The 10,545-nt window shown below is 58.7% G+C and overlaps 1 protein-coding gene across 1 annotated transcript in view; it reads left to right on the plus strand.

The window, feature by feature from the left end:
• Positions 1-2,433: 2,433 nt before the first annotated feature.
• The window catches only part of GRINA (glutamate ionotropic receptor NMDA type subunit associated protein 1), a gene marked incomplete at its 3' end in the record, with an annotated part of 9,318 nt that continues 1,206 nt past the window's right edge, over positions 2,434-10,545 (plus strand). Inside the window, exons 1-4 of the mRNA XM_029914147.1 lie at positions 2,434-2,811; positions 8,034-8,146; positions 8,302-8,502; positions 9,475-9,603. Coding sequence (XP_029770007.1) covers positions 2,490-2,811; positions 8,034-8,146; positions 8,302-8,502; positions 9,475-9,603 — 765 coding nt within the window. The remainder of the gene's footprint in view (positions 2,812-8,033; positions 8,147-8,301; positions 8,503-9,474; positions 9,604-10,545) is intronic.

The raw sequence follows: 10,545 nt of genomic DNA on the forward strand, positions 1-10,545 counted from the left end.
GGGTGGAGGGGAGCCTTGTGGGGGAGTGAATGGGGGCCCTGTCTCCCTGGAAAAGCCAGGGGAGATTCGCTAGGTGACTGAAAAACAGGCAGGGTTGCTGTCAGCTGTTGAGTGAGGGAGGCCTGAGTAACAGCCCCAGGCTGGGCATGGGGGTCGCTCTCTGTTTAATGAGGCAGCACCCCTGCCCCTCTGGTGGGGGGCTGTGAGCTCCCACACTCACGCTCTGGGACTCATCCTCTGAAGTCAAACTAACAAGCCAGAGCAGACCCAGGTGCTGGGGAGGGCTGAAGGAGCTTTCCTGCAGCGGGCTGGGCCCAGCCCTAACCTGGGGAGGGTGGTCAGCCGCCCTGCCCAGCTGCCTAGGCTGGGGTCTCTGGCCAGGGCTAGCCCAAAGACAGTGTCCTGGTGTGTGCTGAGTGCTCGGGGCTTCCTCGCGGGGCGTGTCTCTGCCTGGGGCCCTTCCTGCCCATCCTGAGCTGTGGCTGCCCAAGGTGCCTCGGGTACCTCTGCACAGCCCGTGCAGCAGCCTCCCAGCCCCAGCCGGGCTTGGGCTAGCGCTTGGAAAATGGCTGTGTAGACACACGTTGAGTTCCACTGGGTCCCTGAAACCCCCCCGAGCCCTGCCCTCCCACGGGCTGTTAGATGGACCCTTCTGGGCAGTGCAGGCACCTGCCACCCGTGCAGTCACAGGGCACCCCGAGTAGCATGACCAGATTTCCTGATTTTATAGTGGCAGTTGTGATATTTCAGGGCTTTGTCTTATATAGGTGCCTGTTTATCCCCTCCCACCCTATCCTGATTTTTCACATGATCTGGTCATCCTAGCCCCAAGGCAGCCCCCTGACAGCCAGATCTGGCCCAGTAGGGCCTTCCATTTGGCCTGCCAGGCGTCAGCAGCTCGATCCTGCTCCTTGCTGGGGGCTCCGCTGTACGGCCAGCCCGGCTTCAGCACCTGGCCTCCCCTGCCCAGTCCCGGCTGCTGTTCCCTCTGTGTGCCCTCGGGGGACGCTCTTGTCATAGAAATTTCTGTCCGTTCCAGCTGAGGAATAAGGAGAGACGGACGCAGCTAATCAAGCAAGGAGCCCCGGGAGGGGCAGTCCGTTTATTTCAATTGCAATTGGGTTCGAGCTCATAAGTCAGCAAGAACAAAGAAAACACTTACACCAAAGCATTATATGCAGTTGACTATGATAATCTATTGCTTTACGATTGGCCAAAATTTGCCATCGTTACCATACATAATTAGCAAGCTACATGTATCTGCCCCTCTTATGACCCCTTATTGTTCATCTACTTGCCCCCTCCTCCTTGCTTATTTTGCAAACCAAGCAGTTAGCTATCTACAGGACGCAGGCACAGAAAGGTCCATTGTCTCCAGGTTTGGAGTTTGGCTACATTTCCTCTCGAAGGAACTTCCTGAGTTAAGACATAGCAATAGCTGTGCTGTATATCTTCCATGTGTAGGTGACAAATTTGCCCCCTGGCAGTTAAGCAGAATAATTTTATATCACTCTGCAGCCAGGAGGGAAGGGGGCTGCCAGGAGCATGGAGCTGGGCAGAGCCCGTGGGGAGCAGGGAGGAACAGCTCACGTGGGGCAGCTGAACAAAAGGCCCTCCCCAGATCCCTGTGCCCCCCGCCAGGCGCCCCCTTTCCCTCCGAGCTGGCAGGTGCCAGGGCTGGGCCCGGGTGGGAGCAAGCGGGCCTCAGAGGCAGGTCTGGAGCCTGGGCAGCGGAGCGGGAGTCGGAGTGGCTGGGCGCCAGGGCAGGCCCGGAGGCAGAGCTGAGCAGTGGGGCCCCAGTTGGGAACGGGGGCTGGGCCGGGCTCTAGGGGAGTCACCCCAGGCTCCGCAGGGCAGATGCCGGCCCTGCCGCTGCCCCACACCCGTCTCCGGCCTGGCCCGATCAAGCCTGAGCTTGGGAGGGAAAGCTGGCGCTAGGCCCTGGTTACCGTGGCGACGGAGCCGCAGGAACTGGGTCAGCCTGCTCCCTAGCAGAGACTCTGCTGCCAGCAGGGCCCACCTCACGGGCGGGTGACGTGGGCCCCCTGAGTGAGGCTGGGGGGGGCCGGGGAGGCAGCCGTGGGAGGGCATGGGGTGATGGGAGGGGGAGGCAGCTGTGGGAGGGGGGGACATTGGGGGTGGGCTGGGGAGGCAGCTGTGGGGGTGGGGGCATGGGGTGATGGAGGTGTGTGGAGGCAGCTGTGTGGGTGGTGGAGGCAGCTGCCGGGGGGGAGGGAGCTTGTGGTGATGGGGGGTGGGGTGGAGGCAGCCGTGGGGCAGGCGGGCATGGGGCGATGGGTGGGGGGAGGGGCATCCAGTCCTGTCCGCTCCGGAAAGGATGGGTCCAGGGGGCTGCCTGGGATGCTGGGCTTTGGGGGTCCCCTCGGGCTGTGACTGGCTGGCAGTGGGGGGACTCAGGAGCTAGGCCTCTAACGCCCCCTCCGTGTGTTTTCTCCTCAGCACTGAAGCGGCAGTGAGCGCCTGGGAACATGTCCCACGAGAAGAGCTTCCTGGTGTCGGGCGATGGCTTCCCCGCTCCAAGCCCTGCCTTCCCTGGGCAGCAGCCTCCTGCCCCGCCAGCCTACGCACAGCCCCCCTATCCACAGCCCCAGTTCCAGCCAGGACCTTACAACCAGCCGGGCTTTCCGCAGGGCCCGTACCCTCAGGGGCCTGGGCCGTACCCACCGGCCCCGTATGCTCAGGGGCCATATCCACCAGCAGGCGCGTATCCTCAGGGGCCGTACCCATCAGGGCCGTATATGCAGCCGCCATACGCCCAGCCACAGCCCATAGTCTCAGAGGACCAAGGCTGTAAGTGACATTGCTGCTCCCGTGGGGGCAGTGGGGAGGGCGTGCCTGGGGGAGCTGCCCCATCCCCCTCTAGAGCTGAGCGAGAGTCTAACCCTCCCAGCAGCCAGGCTGTGTTCTGCCCACCTGGAGTCACAGCAGGTGCTGCTGGTCCAGCTGGAGGCGTCTCCCCAAAGTCTGCTGCAGCTAGTGGTGCTCTCTGACCTGCTGCCATGCAGAGCTCCCAGACTCCTCCTGGGGCTCCCAGCTCTACTCCCTCTCCCCCCACATCTGCTCTGCACCTGCTGTGGCCCTAGAGATAGTACCTGTGTCCACTTTGCAGCTGGGACTCAAGGATGGGGTAAGCTGCCAGGAAATGGGGTGAAAGATGCAGAGCCAGCCCCATCCCTGGGGGGCCAAGTGAGGGGGTCTGGGTTATGTGGCCGGCTCTGGACATAGAATCCTAGAATATCAGGGTTGGAAGGGACCTCAGGAGGTATCTAGTCCAACTCCCTGCTCAAAGCAGGACCAACTCCCAACTAAATTATTCCAGCCAGGGCTTTGTCAAGCCTGACCGTAAAAACCTCTAAGGAAGGAGATTCCACCACCTCCCTAGGTAACCCATTCCAGTGCTTCACCACCCTCCTAGTGAAAAAGTTTTTCCTAATATCCAACCTAAACCTCCCCCACTGCAACTTGAGACCATTGCTCCTTGTTCTGTCATCTGCCACCACTGAGAACAGCCGAGCTCCATCCTCTTTGGAACCCCCTTTCAGGTAGTTGAAAGCAGCTATCAAATCCCCTCTCATTCTTCTCTTCTGCAGACTAAACAATCCCAGTTCCCTCAGCCTCTCCTCATAAGTCATGTGCTCCAAATCCCTAATCATTTTTGTTGCCCTCCGCTGGACTCTTTCCAATTTCTCCACATCCTTCTTGTAGTGTGAGGCCCAAAACTGGACACAGTACTCCAGATGAGGCCTCACCAATGTTGAATAGAGGGGAATGATCAAGTCCCTCGGTCTGCTGGCAGTGCCCCTACTTATACAGCCCAAAATGCCATTAGACTTCTTGGCAACAAGGGCACACTGTCGATTCATCTCCAGCTTCTCATCCACTGTAACCCCTAGGTCCTTTTCTGCAGAACTGCTGCCTAGCCATTCGGTCCCTAGTCTGTAACAGTGCATGGGATTCTTCCGTCCAAAGTGCAGGACTCTGCATTTGTCCTTGTTGAACCTCATCAGATTTCTTTTGGCCCAATTCTCTAATTTGTCTAGGTCCCTCTGTATCTTATCCCTACCCTCCAGCATATCTACCAGTCCTCCCAGTTTAGAGTCATCTGGAAACTTGCTAAGGGTGCAGTCCACGCCATCCTCCAGATCATTAATGAAGATATTGAACAAAACTGGCCCCAGGACCGACCCTTGGGGCACTGCGCTTGATACCAGCCGCCAACTCGGCATGGAGCCATTGATCACTACCCGTTGAGCCCGATGATCTAGCCCGCTTTCTGTCCACTTTATAGTCCATTCATCCAGCCTATGCTTCTTTAACTTGCCGGCAAGAATACTATGGGAGACCGTATCAAAAGATTTGCTAAAGTCAAGGAATAACACGTCCACTGCTTTCCCCTCATCCACAGAGCAGTTATCTCGTCATAGAAGGCAATTAGGTTAGTCAGGCATGACTTGCCCTTGGTGAATCCATGCTGACTGTTCCTGATCACTTTCCTCTCCTTTAAGTGCCTCAGAATTGATTCCTTGAGGACCTGCTCCATGGTTTTCCAGGGACTGAGGTGAGGCTGACTGGCCTGTAGTTCCCCGGATCCTCCTCCTTCCCTTTTTTTAAAGATGGGCACCACATTAGCCTTTTTCCAGTCATCCGGGAACTCCCCGGATCTCCATGAGTTTTCAAAGATAATGGCCAATGGCTCTGCAATCACATCCGCCAACTCCTTTTGCAGCCTTGGATGCAGCACATCCGGCCCCATGGACTTGTGCTCGTCCAGCTTTTCTAAATAGTCCCGAACCACTTCTTTCTCCACAGAGGGCTGGTCACCTCCTCCCCATATTGTGCTGCCCAGTGCAGCAGTCTGGGAGCTGACCTTATTCGTGAAGACAGAGGCAAAAAAAGCATTGAGTACATTAGCTTTTTCCACATCCTCTGTCGCTAGGTTGCCTCCCTCATTCAGGAAGGGGCCCACACTTTCCTTGACCACCTTCTTGTTGCTAACATACCTGAAGAAACCCTTTCTTGTTACTCTTAACATCTCTTGCTAGCTACAACTCCAAGTGTGATTTGGCCTTCCTGATTTCACTCCTGCATGCATGAGCAAAAGTTTTATACTCCTCCCTGGTCATTTGTCCAGTCTTTCACTTCTTGTAAGCTTCTTTTTTGTGTTTAAGATCAGCAAGGATTTCACTGTTAAGCCAAGCTGGTCGCCTGCCATATTTACTATTCTTTCTACACATCGGGATGGTTTGTTCCTGCAACCGCAATAAGGATTCTTTAAAATACAGCCAGCTCTCCTGGACCCCTTTGCCCTTCATGTTATTCTCCCAGGGGATCCTGCCCATCAGTTCTCTGAGGGAGTCAGTCTGCTTTTCTGAAGTCCAGGGTCCATATTCTGCTGCTCTCCTTTCTTCCTTGTGGCAGGATCCTGAACTTGACCATCTCATGGTCACTGCCTCCCAGGTTCCCATCCACTTTTGCTTCCCCTACTAATTCTTCCCGGTTTGTGAGCAGCAGGTCAAGAAAAGCTCTGCCCCTAGTTGGTTCCTCCAGCACTTGCACCAGGAAATCGTCCCCTACACTTTCCAAAAACTTCCTGGACTGTCTGTGCACCACTGTATTGCTCTCCCAGCAGATATCAAGGTGATTGAAGTCTCCCATGAGAACCAGGGCCTGCGATCTAGTAACTTCTATTAGTTGCCAGAAGAAAGCCTAGTCCACCTCATCCCCCTGGTCTGGTGGTCTATAGCAGACTCCCACCACGACATCACCCTTGTTGCTCACACTTCTAAACTAATCCAGAGAGACTCAGGTTTTTCTGCAGTTTCATACCAGAGCTCTGAGCAGTCATACTGCTCTCTTACATACAACTCCTCCACCTTTTCTGCTATGCCTGTCCTTCCTGAACAGTTTATATCCATCCATGACAGTACTCCAGTCATGTGAGTTATCCCACCAAGTCTCTGTTATTCCAATCACATCATAATTCCTTGACTGTGCCAGGACTTCCAGTTCTCCCTGTTTGTTTCCCAGGCGTCTCGCATTTGTGTCTAAGCGCTTAAGATAACTCACTGATTGTCCTGCTTTCTCAGTATGAGGCAGGAGTCCTCCCCTCTTGCGCTTTCCTGCTCGTGCTTCCTCTCGGTATCCCACTTATCTCAAGGCTTTGGTCTCCTTCCCCCCGTGAACCTAGTTTAAAGCCCTCCTCGCTAGGTTAGCCAGCCTGCTTGCGAAGATGCTCTTCCCTCTCTTCGTTAGGTGGAGCCCGTCTTTGCCTAGCACTCCTCCTTCTCGGATCACCATCCCATGGTCAAAGAATCCAAAGCCTTCTCTCCGACATCACCTGCGTAGCCATTCGTTGGCTTCCACAATTCGACGGTCTCTACCCGGGCCTTTTCCTTCCACAGGGTGGATGGACGAGAACACCACTTGCGCCTCAAACTCCTTTATCCTTCTTCCCAGAGCCACGTAGTCTGCAGTGATCTGCTCAAGGTCATTCTTGGCAGTATCATTGGTGCCCGCGTGGAGAAGCAGGAAGGGGTAGCGATCCAAGGGCTTGATGAGTCTCAGCAGTTTCTCCATCACATCGTGAATCCTAGCTCCTAGCAAGCAACCGACCTCTCGGTTTTCCCGGTCGGGACGGCAGATAGATGACTCAGTTCCCCTGAGGAGGGAGTCCCCGACCACCACCATCTGCCTCCTTTTCTTGGGAGTGGTGGTCGTGGAACCCCCATCCCTAGGACAGTGCATCTCATGCCTTCCAATTGGTGGAGTCGTCTTCTGCTCCCTTCCCTCAGATGTATCCTCTAGTCCACTCTCTGCATTAGTACCTGTGGAGAGAACATGAAAACGGTTACCCACCTGTATCTGCATTGCTGGTACATGGACGCTCCTCTTTCTTCTGGAGGTCACATGCTGCCAAATTTCTTCACCGTCTTTCTGTGAGTTTTCACATAGTTTGGCATGGTGGGGCAGTGGTAACCCTCCCAGTCTGAGAAGCTCTCTGGACCCCTCCATCCTGCACAGGGCCCAGGGGTCTGAGCGAGCGGTGGGATTTGGGGACTGAATCGGTGTGGCTTGGCAAGGTCACCGGAATCGCTGGGGCTCAGTGCTCTCTGCCTGCCCACTCCTTGCTGCTGCAGCCCTGAGGGTTTCTCTGCCCTGGGGACAGCAGCAGCTGCTTCCTCTGGAGAAGAAGGGGGAGTCCCTTGCTTGCAGCCCTCTTGCACCCCAGGGAGAGAAGAGGAGACTCCTGCAGCCTCCCCTCCCTGGGGCAGGTGAGGCCTAGCCATGAGCCAGGGCCCTGTTTCCTGCTGGCCCTCCACCATCGGGGAGGGGGGCATGGTGGGGTCTGGCAGGCTCCCACCTTCACGCTGGCATCCCACTCTGGAGGAAACGCCGAGCTCCCTGCAGTGACACCTCTTAGCCACAGGGTGGCATTGCAGGCAGCGGAGCTGCCCCTATGGCTGCTTTTCCCCACCCCCCTGCTGGCAGGGGAGACGGGCTGGGCATGGGGGGCAGCCCCAGGCTTCCTCCAGCCCTCTGAGAGGCGCAGGGCATAGACTCCTGCCTCCCCACATGGGTGCTCTCAGGTGGGCCGTGGCAGAGTCGATGTCCAAGTGCTGGCGTGGCAGGCATGGCCGTGCTCCTAGTCAGCTCTGCCCACTGCACCCAGCCCTGCCTGACCCCTCACCTGCCTTTCTTCTTTCCCTGTGTGGCACTGGCACCGCAAGATGGAATGAGCCCTCCCCGTGTGCCCTGGAGACCTGGCACCGTGGCCACCAGAGTTGGTGAGCTGCCGCTCCTGGGGCATAGCCAGGCCGTGATCTCCCCAGGGTTGGGGCTGGAGATGTGGAACAAGGTGCTGTAGTGCGTGCAGTAGAGCCCAGCACCCATCTGGCCTGGGGCCCATTCCCCTGGAGCTTAGTTCTTTCTGGGTACTGGGCTGCTCCTGGCCTGGGTGGGTGGAGGACTGAAGGGCTGTGCACCAGCTTCTGCCTTACTCCCCCTTTCTCCAGCTCCGCTGCACAGTAACTACCATGAGGACGGGCCGCCCTCGTACTACGACAACCAGGACTTCCCCATCACCCACTGGGACGACAAGAGCATCCGCCAGGCCTTCATCCGCAAGGTGAGGAGCTCCCCGTGCACTGGGGCAGGGGCCAAGGGCCTGTGATCCCCACTTAAGCAGGTGGGAGTGGCCCCCTCTTTGCATGGGGGCAGGGGAAGCGTCCCCACGGTGGGGGAGAGGGGACCTGCCCTCACCCATGTCATGTGCTCCTCCAGGTGTTCCTGGTGCTGACCCTCCAGCTGAGCGTGACCTTGGCCTTCGTGGCCATCTTCACCTTTGTGAAGGGCATGAAGGGCTTTGTGAGGCGCAACGTCTGGATGTACTATGTCTCCTACGCCATCTTCTTCATCTCGCTGATCGTGCTGAGTTGCTGTGGGGAGTTCCGCCGCAAGTACCCCTGGAACCTGGTTGCCCTGGTGAGCGCCAGCTTGCGGGCCCAGCACGGCTCTCGCAGCCCCACCGCTGAAATCCCCTCGCTTGGGGTGACAGTCTGGGGCTGGGAGGGGCCCTCTGCTCTGGGGCAGGCTGGAGTTGCTCTTCCCACCCACCGTGCTGTTCCCTACGCTGCCCCAGCCCTGGGGAGAGGGGTGAGAACTGACCTCATCCCCATACGACTCCCCTCCCTGTGCGGCATGCCCAGGCTCAGCGCTGCTGTGTGCTGAGCGCTCCGGGGAGTTCGCCCGACCCAGCCGCTTACGCGGGGTGCGTGTACCACTCACCCCGTGGTCTCGTGCCTCCTTCCAGGCGTGCTGAGCTGTGACAGCCCTGCTGGGGAGGGGCTGGGCGATGCAGAGGGTGTTGAGCCCAGGGAGGCACTAGGAGGCGCTGTGCTGCTGGCTCTGGGGCAGAGTCCCATAGGAGGCACTCTCTTGAGTCAGCACTGACCCCAAGCGCAGCCCCCTAGGTCCTGAGCACAGAGCCAATAACCACCCCATGGCCACAGCCCCTGGTGGATCTGGGGTGACAGATTTCATTACACTTGGGGCTAGTCGTCCTTTCTTGTCCCTTTGGCTGGGCGTGAGCTGGCTACATTGGGGCAGGGGGTGGAGACCCCTTCTCGCTGCCCAGCCTGTAAGGCTGATGGCCGTGTGCTACGCTTTTAGCAGGTGGCCGTTCCCTCCAGCAAAGGCTGTAAACCGTTCGTTCCCCGTTCTCCCCAGCCAGGCACTCTCCAGACCCGGCCCCTCCTGGGGTTGTAGGTTTCCAGCTCGGGGCTCCCCGGTGCGTGCTGCAAAAGGGTCCCCAGGGGAATGAGGCTGTTGTGGTGCAAAGGGTTTGCAGCTCGGGGCTGGACGGTGGTACCCAGGCCGCTGCCCTAGCAGCCTGGGGCGTCCCTCACCCGGGCTCAGCCTGCCCATCCCCCTCTAATGCATGTTCCCTCTCTCCAGTCCATCCTGACTCTCAGCCTCTCCTACATGGTGGGGATGATCGCCAGCTTCTACCAAACGGATGCCGTCATCATGGCCGTGGGCATCACGGCCATCGTCTGCTTCACCGTTGTCCTCTTCTCCCTGCAGGTGAGGGGGGCTGGGCTCGATCCCCAGGCTGGGCTGGGAGCTGGCTACTGGGCCACCCAGCGGGATCCCTTCATTAGAAGCCCTGTGGCTGTCTGGGGAATGAGGGGTTGGCTGGCTGGCATCTGCCTTCTCCAACTGTGAGAGTGGGGAGCCAGAAGCCCCAGGCCGCCCCCTTCTGGGGACTTAGCTAGCTCTCTCTGCCTGGGGCCCTGGCACCTGTGGGTCACTGCCCAGCTCCTGTCTGAGCCTTAGCCAGACACCTGCCTTTGAGAGTCGGTCACTGCTGCAGTAGCTTCCCTGGCACCGTCAGGCCTTCATGCTGCTAAGGGGTTGATGCTCCGGAGCCCTTGGGCAGCACCCGCTCGCTGACGTCTCCACATGCTCAGGCTGCGTTGGGTGTGGCTCGTGCTTAGTAGGAATGGCAGCGTCCCTGGGAGCTGGCCATGGGGTTGGCACAGGCCTGCACAACGTGCAGCCCGGGCGCCGCATGCGGCCCGTGTGGGCTCACTGTGTGGCCCGCGGGGGTTGAGTAGATGAGCTCACTGTGCAGCACGCGGGGGGGTGAGTAGGGAAGCGGCAGGTGAGGGAGGGGGGCTGAGTAGGCGAGCGAGCGGGCAGTGGCGGGGGGTGAGTAGGTGAGCAAGGGGAGAGGGGCTGAGGAGGTGAGTAGTGAGTCGGTGGCTGACCTGTCCTACTGATCTGGTCTGGCTCCCATCCCCTCTCCCAGGGCCGGCTCCAGGCACCAGCAAAACAAGCAGGTGCTTGGGGCGGCACATTTCTAGGGGCGGCATTCTGACGCCGGCCATCGTAGGTGCCGACTCTGGGGCATGGGGAAAAAGTGCCCTCGCCGCCCCAGCTTGCCTCCGCTCCGCCTGCTCCCCTGAGCGCGCCACCGCCGCTCCGCTTCTCCCCCCTCCCTCCCAGGCTTGCCACGTGCGAAAC

Source organism: Terrapene carolina, unplaced genomic scaffold, assembly GCF_002925995.2.
Source record: "Terrapene carolina triunguis isolate 2854851 unplaced genomic scaffold, T_m_triunguis-2.0 Scaffold32111, whole genome shotgun sequence".
Taxonomy (NCBI): Eukaryota; Metazoa; Chordata; order Testudines; family Emydidae; genus Terrapene; species Terrapene triunguis.